Source organism: Lathyrus oleraceus, chromosome 3 (assembly GCF_024323335.1).
Source record: "Lathyrus oleraceus cultivar Zhongwan6 chromosome 3, CAAS_Psat_ZW6_1.0, whole genome shotgun sequence".
Classification (NCBI taxonomy): domain Eukaryota; kingdom Viridiplantae; phylum Streptophyta; class Magnoliopsida; order Fabales; family Fabaceae; genus Lathyrus; species Lathyrus oleraceus.
The window spans coordinates 29979907-29996642 of record NC_066581.1 but is presented as its reverse complement, the minus strand read 5'-3'; the positions used below and the strand labels follow the sequence as shown (position 1 = coordinate 29996642).

General features: G+C 36.5%; 1 protein-coding gene across 2 annotated transcripts; it reads left to right on the top strand.

The window, feature by feature from the left end:
• The first annotated feature begins 385 nt into the window (after positions 1-385).
• LOC127132289 (5'-3' exoribonuclease 4) lies at positions 386-16684 on the top strand. 2 transcript variants are annotated; one of them, XM_051061200.1, is made up of 22 exons: positions 413-878; positions 1344-1446; positions 1555-1631; positions 1716-1907; positions 2031-2150; positions 2253-2315; positions 2403-2528; positions 2687-2851; positions 3042-3119; positions 3295-3381; positions 4129-4209; positions 11465-11560; positions 12178-12248; positions 13303-13431; positions 13513-13589; positions 13672-13712; positions 13836-13910; positions 14382-14533; positions 14625-14729; positions 14806-14881; positions 15112-15191; positions 15550-16684. In XM_051061200.1, the coding sequence occupies exons 1-22, from the start codon at positions 681-683 to the stop codon at positions 16205-16207; spliced, it is 2850 nt and encodes a 949-aa protein (XP_050917157.1). In that variant the 5' UTR covers positions 413-680; the 3' UTR covers positions 16208-16684. The 2 variants fall into 2 exon arrangements, with proteins under 2 accessions (XP_050917158.1, XP_050917157.1); XM_051061201.1 differs by lacking the exons at positions 11465-11560; positions 12178-12248; positions 13303-13431; ... (6 more) ...; positions 15112-15191; positions 15550-16684 and adding an exon at positions 7096-9327 and having other exon boundaries at positions 386-878.
• The last annotated feature ends 52 nt before the right edge of the window (positions 16685-16736 follow it).

Sequence of the window (16736 nt, the reverse complement as noted above, 5' to 3'; positions counted from 1 at the left end):
CTCAAGGAATCCTTACGATGGCTGTCAGTTGGAAGTCTACTTCGTCAACTCTCGAAAAAACTTTCGACATTGGTAATCAAAAGTAGTATTTGTTAAGTCTCAAGAAACAAGTCAATTATCAATTCTTGGTATAAATTCATCATTGAAGGCGAAACACTAATCCGAGTATGAAGACAACCCCTTTATATCCCCAACAAGGTTAATTTTTTGTAAACTCACTTAACTCACCATTTTTTAAGATAAAATTTTGAAATCTTTTCGTATTTAATTGACTTTCTCCATCAAGATACAAGAAATGTGACGGATCATTCTCTCATAAAGTTAATTATGTGACGGATCATTCTCTCATAAAGTTAATTTTGACATATTAGTAAATAGTTGGTTGCTACTTCTTCTTCTCTCTCCATTCAATCCAACGTGCAAAATATTTTAGTATGGGTCCCAACTCAAAATTTATTTGCACTCTTACGAAGTATAGTATGAAAAACTAATTTTCCACTCCATTTCTTTCTGCTATATTTCGATGGATCCAAACACAGTGTTAGTGTCATCAAAGTACTAGTCGGCCACCGCATCCGCCCCGTACATTCGAAACTGGCAACAGAGATCTTCATCTCTTAAATTTTATTTCTCTCTCTCTCTCTGGTTGTTTCCGAACCGAACCGAACTGAACCGGAAATATGGGAGTGCCAGCGTTTTACCGGTGGCTCGCGGATCGGTTTCCTCGATCGATCGTCGACGTCGTGGAGGAAACACCCGCCGGCGGTGGTTCGTTTCCCGTTGACGTGTCTAAACCTAATCCCAACGGCATGGAGTTCGACAACTTGTATTTGGACATGAACGGCATCATTCATCCTTGTTTTCATCCTGACGGCAAGGTACCTGCCTCCTTCTCCTCACTTCAATTTCACTCAATCATTTTGCTATTTGCTTAGGTTTTTCGGTTGAGCAAGAAATTTTAGTACTGAACTTCTTAGATTTATTTTCAGTTCATCATTTAAGGTTTTCGTATGAGTTTTTGACATTTGATTTGCTTGTTAAGTTCGTAGTGTGTACTGAATTGATGCTCCGAGCTTAATTTTGTGTTGTTGAATTGATTGTTCAAAGTTTGTTGCTGCGTTTAGAGGATTTATGAGCTTTTTGTGTTACTAGTTTTATTGATTGAAGATATGATTTGACCTTTTAAATGATTACATGAGTAGAGAGGAATATCATGAACCATGAAGCAGACTATTCTATGGAAATTTGGAATCAGAAATTTATTGATTGTGTTTGAAACCATGTAATGTAACATTATTTATTCTATTCTGCAAAATGCTTGTTGATTGGTTTTTCGAATGCAGCCAGCACCTGCTACCTATGATGAAGTATTCAAATTAATGTTTGACTACATTGATCATCTCTTTTCATTGGTTCGTCCAAGGAAGCTTCTTTATCTTGCAATTGGTATGTTGCGTTTTAATGTTTTTTTTTGTATTTCTGTAATGCACTAACTTTACTCATCATAGACGTGTTAACTTTACTTATGTTACTGGATCCTTATTACCACTTCAGATGGCGTTGCACCAAGAGCCAAAATGAACCAGCAACGTTCTCGGCGTTTTCGAGCTGCTAAAGATGCAGCTGAGGCTGTAAGAAAATGAATGTGCCTTTTGTTTACATTGGTCTCTTACTATTTTTGTGACAAAATTTTGACTTACAATGGGTTGTTGTAGGAAGCTGAAGAGGAAAGGCTCAGGAATGACTTTGCTGATCAGATAGAACTTTTGACACCTAAAGAAAAACCCGAGACTCATGACTCAAATGTCATTACTCCTGGCACTCCGTTTATGGCAGCGCTGTCAGTAGCACTTCAGTATTACATACAAACTAGATTGAATTATAACCCTGGCTGGCGGTATACAAAGGTGCACTTGACCTTATCCTGATATATTCTTTACCCAAATGGCACATACATCCGTTTTCAGGATAGTTTGTCTGTATTTATATATTAATTTATTATTGGAGCTGCTTTGTGTGATTTTTTGAAGGTCTTGCTTTCTGATTCAAATGTTCCTGGCGAGGGAGAACATAAAATAATGGAATATATTCGATTGCAGCGTAATCTTCCTGGTTTCAATCCAAATACTCGACACTGTTTGTATGGATTAGTGAGTTTTTTTGGTCCAATTCTGGAAATCTCACCTTATCTGATGTTAGTATATTAATCCATTCATTGATCTTTACGTTGGTTGATGTGATCTTTAAATCAGGATGCTGATTTGATTATGTTGTCCTTAGCTACACATGAAGTTCATTTTTCAATATTGAGGGAGGTTAGTTTCTAGTGTATGAATTGTGGTGCTGATTTTAATTCTCGATCTCAATGGATTGCCTTGGTGATTAATCATCTCAATGAACAGGTAATTACTTTTCCTGGACAACAAGAGAAGTGTTACATGTGTGGCCAAGTTGGACATCTTGCAGCTGAGTGTCGTGGTAAGTCAGGTGCTGTTGATGACACCCCAATTCACAAGAAGAAATATCAGGTCCGAGGATTGGAATCTGGCATGTCAATCTGAATCTTTACTTTTCTGTTGAATCTGATTTTCTGTTGATGATAGCCCAATTCACAAGAAGAAATATCAGATTCGAGGCTTGGAATCTGGCATGTTGATTTTTCATTACTAACTAATGCTATTTACAGTTTCTTCACATTTGGGTGCTGCGTGAATATTTGCAATGTGACTTGTTGATTCCCAACCCTCCGTTTGAGATCGACTTTGAGCGCATAGTAGATGATTTTGTATTCCTATGCTTCTTTGTTGGAAATGACTTTCTTCCGCATATGCCTACATTAGAGATACGTGAGGTAAGAATCTGGCAGGTGCCATGTTAAACTGAGCCGTAGCTCAAAACAGAAAATATGCCAATTCAATCTGCTTCTTGTTACTACCTAAGTCTTTAGACGTAGGACCTTAGTTTTTCCCTTTTATCTGGATATTTTGCTTTCTACCTGATGGTTGATATACTCTTTGCTAAACCTTTTTTTACCTTCTCAGGGAGCTCTGAATTTGTTGATGCATATCTATAGAAAGGAATTCACTGCCATGGGTGGCTATCTTACTGATGCGGGTGAGGTAAATTCTTTTTCTCTGAAATTGTGTTCAGTTTTGCATTTGGTACTGTAAGGCAGTGATTTGTTCTTGAATATGAGAGATTCTTTTCCAGCAATCCTTCAGTTGCTTTTTTTTGTGCTTTGGTTTCGTCTTTTTTCAATGAGCATTGAAATGTGAATATCAATAAACCTCCCAGGTTTTCTTAGAGAGAGTGGAGAATTTCATTCAGTGCGTTGCTGTTCATGAAGAACAAATATTTCTGAAACGAGTTCGGATTCAGCAGGTATTGTGATTTCTGACTTTCTGTTTGACTGTCTTGATTTTTGGAAGGGGTAAATATTACGAATCCTTAAACTTGTAAACCCTTGGATGTTATGCAATAATCAAACTTATTAACTCTCAAGAGTTATGTTAATTTCATGTTCTCTTATTTAGAATTGGTAACAAAGTTGTTCCGTCAATAGTGACTACCCAACATAGAGTTTTGGTTATGGATGTAAGGGTTAAGAGGGAGCAAAGAGAAAAAGCTACAGGGGCTCCACAGATAAAGTGGTGGCATTTTAATGGTGAAAACAAAGGATTTTTCTACATAAGATCTTCAAGTGAGGTTTTCGAAAGCCCCAAAAAAGACCAAATGATATCTGAGATAAAATGGCAATGGGATTATAAAAGTAGCAAAAGAGACGTTTGGAGATTTAAGAGGTGGGAGTAAAGAATCTTGGTGGTGGAATGACATATTGTTGAGAATAAAGTTAAAATCAAAAGGGAATGTTGTAAGGATTCGTTTAGGTATAAAAATGTTGAAATTTGGAAAACTATGATGAAGTTAAGAAAGAGACAAGCTTTTGACAAGTTATATCAATCCTTAGTCTTAGAACAGTAGCTGAGTCTAACACAACCTTACAAAACCAACTTGTAAGGTGCTCTCAAAAAGTTTCAAGGACTGCAACAGTTAAACAGGCATAAATATGGTTTGAAGTTTACTTGCAATTGTATATTATTTGTGACTTGTGATTTGGTTGTATTTTAGGCTCAAGAAATTAATGAAGGGATGAGAGCTAGGGCAAGAGGAGAAATGCCTGAAGAACCACGAGCCTCAGCTGTAGATAAGGTTCAGTAATAATTTTTATTGCCAGAATCATTTGAGTAATTGACTTGATTATTATTTTTTTGATTAAATTTTTAAATGCATGTAAACATGGTCTTTGATAGAACATTATGGCGAAATTTGATCCATGTAGCCGACCCCATTTAGTGGGATAAGCCTTGGTTGTTGTTTTAAATGCATGTTTGGGAACCCAACCACAAATAACTTTCTAGAGTCTAAGACCAAGTTATTCTATTGGTTTCCCAATCATACTCCAAGGATAGCAATGTAGCTTGTATAGGAACAGTGTTGACATTGTTTTTCCATAGAACTGTGGTTACTGAATTCACACTCTGACTTACAGAATTATACCATTTATATATATGTGTGTATTCAGAAGGCCCCTTCAATCCTGATTCCATCTTTAAACACACCAGGTTCTTGCATTCGGAAGTGTGTTCACTTAAAAAGCTTGCCATGTTGGTCCAGCTGAATTTTTTGAACCCTTGAGAAGTAGGCGGTGTGGTTTCTTCAAACCCCTGCTGCTGCTATGTGGTTCAAAGCTTTGTTGCGACCTTGCGTGATTGTATAAGGTGATGGGATGGGTGACTTTGGGTTTGATAGAATTGGTAGAGGGAGATAGTGAATGCATTTTAGATCCAACTAACTTTTGATTTCAGAAACAGTTAGTTACAACAAACTACAACTATCTGCTTTATATATAGCGAATTAGTTGACCTGCAACAGGAGGTTTTATCAGTGCTCAAGCTGACATGTGTCAGTCTTGAGCCTAATCCTATTACATACTCTAATAGGGTTGACTCAATTTACGGGGCCTCTGTTTCTGCATGAATGGTCTGGGTTGAAATTGAATAGGTTGTTTGTGGGCATGTGCAAAGCATTTTGTGAACTGCTGGTCTGTGGGCGATGTTTTGCAGATCCCTGTTTCTATCATTTAATTTCGACATTATACTTGTTAAAAACATTGTAAAGAAATTTTGTTTCAGTATAAAAGTTTGTATGCAGCCTTGCAAAGTTACCTTTATAATGCATGTTGTATAGAAAATACTTAAATGCTAGTATTGTTTAATTTTGTCATTAAATTAAATATACCTTCATATAGAAGGTAGTATCTTATGTCCCTTTTATGTTTCTACCTTCCTTGTCCAATCGATGGTAGGATATACAGTTTTCGCAACATGGGAATGTATGGTCCCTGAGATCAAATTTCATAGTTTGCCTCATTGCTTTCTGTTGAATATTTAGCACAAAATCAAAACAGATTCTGTCGTTCAGCTCATTATGGATGGTTTAAATTATAATTAAATAGTAATTAACTGTATTATTCTATTCTTACCTTGTTTAGGATTAGCATTTATAGGGAGAATAATTACCCCTATTTCCTAGTGTAATTCATATTCTATAAATACCTCATATGTACTGTGTTACAGAAATACAAAATAGAAAAGCATAATTCTATATGGTATCAGAGCAAAAAAGATTTTTTTAGGTTTTTTTTGGTTTTGCTTCCGCTCTGTTTGTCCTTTTTTTCCATCCCACACAATGTCTGATACCGAGTCCTCACTTTCACCCAAACATTCCTCACTCGAACCTAAAACACCTAAATTAGTCCGGACGTAACATGAAAACCACCCTGTTCAGATCACAACAATTCGGCTGAACGGTGCTAATTATCTTTGATGGTCGCAATCCGTTCGTATGTATCTCAGGGGGAGAGGAAAGATTGGCTACATCACTGGCGACAAAAAACAACCAGACAAGGCCAGTGCAAATTATGATACATGGGATGCTGAAAACTCCATGGTCATGACATGGTTAGTCAACTCCATGGATGAAGAGATAGGTGCAAATTATCTCTGTTATGATACTGCAAAAGAACTTTGGGAAGGTATCTCCCAAATGTACTATGATTTGGAAAATCAATCCCAAATCTACGAATTAACTCTCAAACTGGGAGAAATTCGGCAAGGTGAAGATTCAATCACCAAATACTTCAATTGTCTCAAACGTATTTGGCAAGATTTGGACCTTTTCAATGAGTATGAGTGGATATCACTGACCGATAGCAAACATTACAAGAAGATGGTGGATGTTAGTCGTGTTTTCAAGTTCCTTGCAGGTTTAAATGTTGGTTTTGATGAGGTTTGTGGCCGAATTCTAGACAGAAATCCTATCCCTCCAATTAGTGAAGTCTTTTCAGAAGTACGTCGCGAAGAGAGTCGTCGGCAAGTGATGCTTGGCAAAAATACAGCAGTTGTTCCTCCACCAGTTGAAGGATCTGCCTTGGCAATTCCCCATCTCAATCGTTAACCACTTCCTAATCAACGAGGTGGAGACAAGACTCATTTATTTTGTGACTACTGTGGGCGCAATTGCCACACTCGGGAAACTTGCTATAAACTACATGGACGACCAAACCATGGCAAGGCTGACAAGTTTGGTGACCGTCCTATGCCTATGGCCAATGAGGCTGATTCGCCTCCATGTACGAAGGAGCAAATGGATAACCTTCTTAAGTTTCTAAAGTTTAATTCATCTCTTAATATTCTTACTGGAACTGTGGCACAAACAGGTAAGGATTCTTGGGCACTATCTACCCACAACCACTCTAACCCTTTGATAATAGATTCAGGGGCATCTGAACACATGACTAATTGCTCTCATCTATTCAATTCCTATTTTCCTAGTTCAGGTTTTGAAAAAGTTAGGGTAGCTGATGGTAGTTATTCAAGTATTGCAGGCAAAGGTAGCATAAAAATTTCAGAGCAAATCACTTTGCAACCTGTTTTACATGTTTCTAAATCCACTTGTAATCTTCTATCTGTTCATAAATTGTCTAAGGATACTAATTGTTTTGTTCTTTTTCGTCCATCTACTTGTGTTTTTCAGGACCAGAACTCGGGGAAGACGATGGAAACTGCTAGAGAGATGAATGGACTATACTACCTTGATGGAATTCAGTTTGACAATATAGCGTTTTTCAGTTCAAACAGTACAAACTCATCTCCTGTTTCAGATCAAGTTATGTTATGGCATAAAAGATTAGGCTACCCTAGTTTTTCTTATCTTAAGCATTTATTTCCTGTTTTTTTCAAAGAAATAAATTCCTCACAATTTCATTGTGAAGCTTGTCATTTAGCTAAAGATCATCGTGTGTCTTTTAAATCAAAAGCCTATTTTGCTTCCAAACCTTTTTATTTAATTCACAGTGATGTTTGGGGTCCTTCAAAAATTAAAACTATGTCTGAAAAAAAATGGTTTCTGACATTTATTGATGATCATACACGGTTGTGTTGGGTTTATCTCATGGAAAAGAAATCAGAAGTTGAACAAAGATTTCAAGATTTTTTTAACATGATTAACAATCAATTTCAAACCAAGATTGGCATTCTAAGGTCTGACAATGACACTGAATATTTCAACAAATATTTAAGTACGTTCCTTGTAACTAAGGGGATAATTCATCAATCCACTTGTCGCGATACTCCGCAACAAAACGGTATTGCTGAAAGAAAAAATAGACATCTCCTCAAAGTTACTAGAGCTATTATGTTTTCTATGAATGTACCTAAGTTTCTTTGGGGAAATGCTTTATTAACTGCTTGTCACCTCATCAATCGAATGCCATCTCGGGTGTTACAATATGAAAGTCCTGTACAAGTGTTACAAAACAATTTTCCTACATCCCGTATTATTACGGATCTTCCCCTTAAAGTTTTTCGTTGTCTCTGTTATGTTTACATCCCCAATGTTTTTCGTTCTAAGTTGGATCCTAAAGCCGAAAAATGTGTTTTTCTTGGCTATGCATCCAATAAAAAGGGATACAAATGTTTTAACCCAGTTACAAAGAAATTTTTTGAAAGCATGGATGTTCACTTTGTTGAAAATCAACCTTTTTTAAAAAATTCTTTTCAGGGGGAGAGTTAATGTAATAATAAAGAAGATAATTTTTGGGAAACTTTGCTTGCTCTAGATGATATTGTGACTACAAATCACCCAAGTGCTAAGATAATAGAATTTGAAACAGGGGGAGAAACACTGATTAAGGATGATAATCCTGAACTTAAAGTGTATTTTCGAAAAAAATTCCACAAAGGTGGTGCAAACCCTATTGTCTCTCCAGTAGAAATCCAATCTGATTTACCGAGTGAAGGTCCTATAGATAATCTGTCTTCTAATTCTTCATCTGGTAATCCTTCTTACTCATCCAATGATTTATCTGATTTGTCTTTTCCTGATATTAATCTTTCAATTTCTGTGAGAAAAAATATTCCTGACCTCGATGTCCCGATTGCTGAGAGGAAAGATTCTCGTATGTGCGCTAAACATCCTATGTCTAATTACTTGTCATATGACAAACTATCACACACGCACAAGGCATATGTGTCTAGGATTTCTAATTTGTTTGTGCCCAAAACTATTCAGGAAGCATTAAGTGATCCGAATTGAAAATTAGCGGTGAAAGAAAAGATGGATGCTCTAAACGAAAATAACATTTGGAGTATCACTGATCTACCACAAGATAAAAATGCATTAGGGTGTAAGTGGGTCTTTACAGTGAAATGCAAGGCTGATGGAAGTGTGGAAAGATACAAAGCGAGATTAGTAGCAAAAGGATTTACTCAAACTCATGGTATTGATTACCAAAAGACTTTTGCCCCGGTTGCTAAGATCAATTCTATCAGAATTCTTCTTTCTTGCAGTAAATTTCAACTGAACACTATATTAATATGATGTTAAGAATGCCTTCTTAAATGGTGAATTACATGAAGTATATATGAGTTTACCTCTTGGATTTGAAAAAAATCTTGGAAGAAACAAAGTATGCAAATTTAGAAAATCCTTATATGGATTGAAACAATCGCCAAGGGTCTGGTTTGAGAGATTTGGAAGTGTTGTTAAGAGACATGGCTTCACCCAAAGTCAAGCAGATCACACTATGTTCTTTAAACACTCATGTGAAGGTAAGATTGCTATCTTAATAGTGTATGTTGATGACATTATTATTACAGGAGATGACGTCAAAGCAATTAGTGATCTGAAGAGAAGACTTGAGGCTGAGTTCGATATCAAGGATCTTGGAAAATTAAAATACTTTCTTGGGATGGAGTTCGCAAGATCTAAAGAAGGAATTTTTCTCAACCAACCCAAGTATATACTCGATTTACTCGCAGAAACAGGGATGACAGGGTGTAAAGCAGTAGAAACACCAATGGATCCCAATGTGAAACTAAAGTCAGTTGCTGAAGATGAAATAGTAGATACGGAACGTTATCAACGATTGGCTGGAAGACTAATTTATCTTCAGCAACTGACTTTAGTTTCACATTGGGATCCATCGGTGTTTCTACTGCTTTACACCCTGTCATCCCTGTTTCTGCGAGTAAATCGAGTATATACTTGCGCTGGTTGAGAAATATGCTTTTCTTTTTGTATTTTCTGTAACACAGTACATATGGGGTATTTATAGAATATGAATTACGCTAGGAAATATGGGTAATTATTCTCCCTATAAATGATAATCCTAAATAAGGTAAGAATAGAATAATACAGTTAATTACTACTTAATTACAATTTAAATCCAACCATAATGAGCTGTACGACAGAATCTGTTTTGATTTTGAGCTAATATTCAACACTCCCCCTCAAGCTGGCATGAATATATCGTTCATAGCAAGCTTGCACACTATGTTATCAAACAGTCTCTCTGGAAGACTCTTTGTGAGAACATCTGCTACTTGACTTTTGGTGGGTATGTAGGACATACAAATCTCACCGCTGTCAATTTTTTCTTTGATGAAATGCTTGTCCACTTCAACATGCTTCGTCCTGTCATGTAGGACAGGATTATGGGCAATAGAAATAGCAACCTTATTATTGCAGTAAACTTTAATTGGAGTTGGGCCAAAAAACTTCAATTCTTCCATGAATTTTATGATCCATAATACTTCACAAAAACCACGGGTCACATATCGGAATTCAGCTTCTGCACTGCTCCTGACTATAACATTTTGTTTTTTTCTCCTCCATGTAACTAGATTTCCACCTACAAAAGCACAGTATCCTGAGGTAGACCTTCTATCATTTATATTACCTTTCAAATATCTTAATATTCTGAAAATATCAGCCCCTTTCCTGGAATACCTTTCAAATATCTTAATATTCTGAAAATCAGCCCAATCAGCATCTGTATAGGCTTCAACCTGTATATGTCCTCTATTTCTGAATATCAGTCCCTTTCCTGGAGTACCTTTCAAATATCTTAATATTCTGAAAATAGCTTCAATGTGGGCTGCCCCTGGTGCATGCATAAATTGGCTTATTACACTCACTGCAAAGGCTATATCTGGCCTTGTATGTGACAGATAAATTTTCATTTTAACTATTCTCTAATTCTCTAAATTAACTGTTTGGATGCATGGTATAAAATGTATGCTATGTTTGTATCTCTTCTTCTAAAATAATTGAGTTTGTCTTTTTAAGTGGTTCCTTTAGAATAACTTGATTGTAACTCCCTTTTTTTCCAGGCTAAAGTGTGCATTTTTGAAATTGAATGTTCCTTTTATCGGTTAGAAGTAGATTAAGGGTCCTTGATTAGTAGATGGATTCACTTTTTTAGGGTGCAATTGATGTAAAGAGTAAAAGCTGAACACTAAAGCATGGCTAATGTTAGGCCACAGGGGTTAAGAACTCTAGAAGTCATGAGAATTTTTTTGTGTTGTCAATAGCGTGCTATAGCATAATAGCATAGCAGGGGTAGGGTTTGGTGCGACGCTTTTGGCCTGCGAGCTGCTGTCAACATTTATGGGTGTAGCCGTTGCTATTGCAGCCCTAAACCCTGCTATTACAGCCGCTATAAGATGGGTTTGGGGACGAAATTCCTTAAAGCCATTTTTCAAACACGTCTTTTGTAAGGGTATAAAAGCCAATTTGGACCCTTTTAAGAGTAAAGTTATGTTCTTCATTATGTTTTGTTCTTGCTCACAAACAGTCGATATGTTCTTCCTACTTTTGGTTTAGCTCTGTTATGTTTTTCTTCTGTGTTTAAGTTTTATTGCTATGTAGTTTAGGTTCTTTAATCATTAAGTATGAAGGTGTCTTTGATTTGTGTATTTATGTTTTGCAGTTTGCAAACTGATTTTGTCTTTGCAATAGCATTTATCCCGCTATAGTATTTTAGGGGGTCGATGCTACGCCACACTATTTGGGATTAGCAACATAATTTTTTTTATAAACTGCCTGGTGTTTATTATCTCAGGTTAAGTTAGGAGAGCCTGGGTACACGGAAAGGTATTATGCTGAAAAGTTTGGTGCATCAGATCCAGAGGAGATTGAGAGAATTAAGAAAGATATAGTAAGTTCAGCCGGTATTCTTGGAATTGTTTACTGTTCTTTTACACATATTCACATTGCGAACAATACAATATTGATGGCACAAAACGGTCATAGGTATTTAAACTACAATTTCGTTGCATAAAATTTTCAAAGTCCCATAGCTTCAGTGATTAGATTTTCAATTTTCTGAAACATGTTTTAGACAAGCATGTAAAATTTTCCAATTTCTATACTGTGTTGGACGCTGTTAGCATGTCTTGAATTTTGATCTTTCTATCAGCTTGTGTTTCACAAGGAAGAATAATTCAGTGCTAAAGGAGTATGTATTCCTTCAATTCAAATTGGAAAACTTGGCATGTAGGTTATATCTATCTTCTTTAACTTTTCTTGAAAAAAAAAACTGTCAAACTTTGGGATTATTAGGAGGTAGTAGGACTGGAGGATTTCCCAAAACTAGTTCCTTGTATATTATGCTCATGTGTAAATAGGGTCTGAGCACTGCTGCACTGGCTGAAAATTTATTTTATGTATTAATAGATATTCGTTGGATTGTATATTTTTTACTTTCTTGGTAATGACTATTGTACTAATTCCATTAATTTTTGGTTTTTATTTATATCACATTTTTCCTTGTAGGTCTTGAAATATGTAGAAGGCCTTTGCTGGGTTTCCCGGTATTACTATCAGGGTGTTTGCTCATGGCTGTGGTTAGTTATACTTTTATGAGATAACAGTTATAGGTTATATTTGCTCTCCAATGCTTACTATTTTTATGATATTAGATCAACAAGCTGTACATTTACATGAATGATATACTGTTGATAACTAGTTTTGGTGAAAAATGTACTTCTAAACTTATGCTGAGCGAAGTTACCCCATTATTGGTCCCACTAGGATCAATTGCAATTACTGACCTTTCTTTTAGTACTAGGAAGCTGACTTGTCTCAAATTCAGGATATTTGTTTGACTTACAATTATTTGCTAGCTTGATACTGCCATTCTAGGACTATACGATTATAAGGAATATAAAGTAATCTGATTATAAGGAATGTAAAGTAATCTGGATGCCTTGATGACTATGGTAGTCAGAGTCAAGATTCTACACAGGATCGGGAAGCGGACACAAGATCATGAATTGGGGGTCGTAATATATGTGTTGTTTTTTGATAGGTCATTTATATGCATATAAATGAAATTAAGTAAAAAAATTCAAAGTACATACAAAATACTTAATAAAACTCAGATTTTTTATTATAAAATTTGTTTCATATTTATACAAAAGTCATAAATGCCACAAAGTAAGGTTCATAGCAGGGAAATAGTTGCCTGCAATTGTAGTGAACTGTACTTTCAGATAACAATAACAAAACAGAGCAGGGTGAGAGAGGGAGTTCATTCGCAAAAAGCTACAGACAGTAGCAAAGAAAACAAAGCAGAATGCAACATGAGAGGAACTGGGTCGCTGACTCGACCCACAAATCCAACTGAGAAACCCAAAAATGGAAGAAAGAGTCGCACGATTCCACCGTTGCACGGCAATCCCAGCCGTGCCCACCAGATTGCGATTCCATCCATGCACGAACATGCCCAGACCCATCTAGATCACACGATGACTTGCGATCTTGACTACTCTGTTGTTGACTGGGATATAGGTGTTGGTGTTTGAATTGCTTTATGATGTCATAATTATCTCATAGTTTCTTTCATTTGTATTGGATTACCACTTTATTCAAAATTTTCAACATTTATTGTTTCTACAGGTATTACCCGTACCATTATGCTCCTTTTGCTTCTGATCTTAAAGATTTAGCTGATCTGGAAATAACTTTTTTCATGGGAGAACCATTCAAACCATTTGATCAGCTCATGGGGACTCTACCCTCTTCAAGGTTTCTTCGCTTCCTGCATCGTTAGATCTGTTGTATCACATGACTATTCATATATTGATGCTTGTTAATTTTTTGATACAGTTCAAGTGCACTGCCTGAAAGATATCGGGATTTGATGATTAATCCTTCATCACCTATTCTTCAATTCTATCCTTCTGGTGAGATCACTTGGCTGTTATTGATGTATTCTGCTACATCTTGTATACTTTCTAGTATTTTACTTGGATTGCTTTTTGACAGATTTTGAGATTGATATGAATGGCAAAAAATATTCATGGCAGGTAATGTTGTAATGTTTTGTCTTGTGTACACATGCGCTCGTATGTGATTTTTCATCACTAAAACATTTTATGAACGCATTAGAATGAAGTGGCAATAAGGCTATTTGTTTGGAGTATTTGCAGGGTGTTGCGAAGCTGCCATTCATTGATGAGAAGAAGTTGCTTTCTGCCACAAGGGCGCTTGAAGGCACATTAACGGTCTGGAAAATTTTATAATTATTGCTTTTGTACGGGATGTGTTGTTTGTTACTAGGTTTATTTCTCGTCTACCACATTTATGAACTAATTCAGAGTTGTGGTCCAAAGCTGCCGGCTTTCAAATTATATCAAAGAATAAATCTGATAAAAATATGATGATTGTGGTTTATTAAAATAGAAGTTGTTTATTGACAGTAGCAGCTTTTAAATAGACCTGTAAGTACCAGTGCTCTCTCATTGCGTTCTCTTGTTACACTAATTATCCCAACTTTTTTGTACTCAATTGCACATTCTTTTTGAGAGGAGGGGGTTTGAGATGGATTTTTTCCTTTGTATTCTTTCCAACTGGTAGCTTCAAATATTGTTTTTGTCTAGAGCGAGCCATGTTCTACAGTATATGAATTAACAAGACCAATCTATTCTTAGTTGCGCTCGAGTGCTCAATTTCATTACGAGTTATGTGTTGTGCAGGAGGAGGAACATCGGCGAAATAGTAAGATGCTTGATTTGCTTTATGTCAGCTGTGCGCATAAGTTGGTTCCACATATCTTATACTATTATCAAAATTATAGTCATATACCTCTTGGAGGAAGACCTGCTATGCCAATTGATCCAAGGGCTAGGTTAGTGAATGTGTTGGTAATGGTAACTAATTGAATTCTGCTTAGCCTTTTAATAGGACTCATGTGCTTGTCATGTTTCCTTTATTGGCAGTGATGGTATGAATGGATTTTTTTGGTCATATGAAAGAAATGTGTTCAGAGATGTTGTATCTTCTCCCATCAGAGGCTTGCAGGATATCGCGCGTAATCAAGTTTTGTAAGTGTTTCCCTTCAGCGTGCCTAATATTTTAAAATCTTTACATGTACTCATGTTGAGTGTTTTTAAATTTCAGAAATATTACTTACCTTAATCCTCGTAGTCATAGGCATATTCCAAAACCTCCGGATGATGTAGTAATGCCCAAAAAGGTCCGTATACTTCTCTTAGCATCTAGTGTAAAATTTTAATGAATTCATCCCGTAGACGGTGTTCCATGACTAGATATGTTTGTCAATAACATGGCTTAGATGGTTGCCATATGTAAATTCATTTTATCAACCATTTTAACATCATTTTAAAAGAAAGTTTAATTCTTGTCTATTTCCTTTTGGTTCAAGGACATTGATCAGATTGACTTTGACATTGGTTATGTTTACAGATATTAAGAGACGGCGATTTTAAACCTATTCCTTTGTTATGGCATGAAGACAATAGTAGGCGATATCAAGCCAGAGAAAGGTGAGAATCCATTCTGGAGTTTGTTAGCTTGGTCACTGGGTGACATTTTTTTTCATATTCTTGCCTTTTGTTAAACAATATTACAACCATCGCACCCAGAACTACTTAAATTTAATGTTCAGTGCGGTAATATTACTACTATATGCGGATTTTTCCTGAAGAAATCATCCATACTTCAAGAAATATTCTTGTGGAAAATCTAGAAAATTTCATGTTATGTAGAGGCTGTTACATTCTCGTATTGCTGTTCAAATTAAGTACATGAAGATTTTGGTGTGTGAAATCTGGTCTTCATATCGTGAGTGATAAGTCGTATAATTTCAAAGAGCTCTTACTTTCCTATTTTGTTACATCCCAGACAACAGGTACCTGGAGCAATTGCCGGCCCTCAATTAGGAGAAGCAGCTCACCGTCTTGTCAGAAACTCCCTACAGTTTAATAATAATACATCCTATGGATTACCGGACCAGTTTCAAGGCCATCATACAATGAACAAGGTCAGACCAACTGGAGCCTCTGGATCTGGAAGATATTATGGTGAGGAATCAAACAATTATTATGGACAAAATTACAGTCCCCAGGGCATAATGACTAGGCCTAGATTTCCAATGTCGTCTAATGGTTGGCAAAATGACAGACAGAATATTAGGATACAAGATAGGTCGCAGTATCATGAACAGTTCCACAACATGAAAACTGGATTTCATGCTTTGACAGTGGATGAAGGTGTGAAACCTAGGTCATCTGTAGCACCTTCACCAAAAACACCTGCAATGATGTTAATGAGGCCGCAAAATTCAGGGCACACAAGCAATCTACAAACCCAATTTGTCCAGAACATTGGTCCTCCTATACCCCCTCCAAACTGGATTAGTAAAGCTCCAGATACGGATGGAATATACGTTAGGCATCAAGAAGCTGCATTAGGGGGAGCTTATGATAAGCCCATTAAGAAGGTGTACCAAATTAAAACTCGTAATCCCCAAGATATGCCAGAGCAGGGGAATCAATGGTGATTGTTGTGGATTTTATCTGTCTTATTTAACTGGAATGCTCTTGCTTGTTGCTTCTCTCAGCCCCGGATTGGAGCTCATCCAAGTTCATCACTGGAGTTTCAGCGGACATCTATTTGATACCCTAATGCGATAGGCTGACAAATGCTCATCAAAAGCCATCAAAGACATTCTGCAAGGAAGGTGCTGCTATCATCTGCCTTAACTAGACACCACACTTGATAGTGGCTCGAGCCTATACCAGTGTCGGAAAGGTGCCAGAGCCATGAGATGTTCATGATTTTCATACATTCCAAGTTCTGTACTCATTGAGCTGGTCAAGGCCATTGGAGGATATCAACTTGATTATTGTAAAGTGTTCTAAAATTGCGCTGAGCTAGGTGCTCATTCAATTGTTGTATTTTATTTTTTGTTTCTGATTTTAACCTTCAATGTTATGCACATTTACCGGTGGAGTAGGATGGATTAAATGACTGGATACTGGGGAGACTGCAAAAATGGAAGGTAGAATGTCATTCTTTTCTTCTAGTCT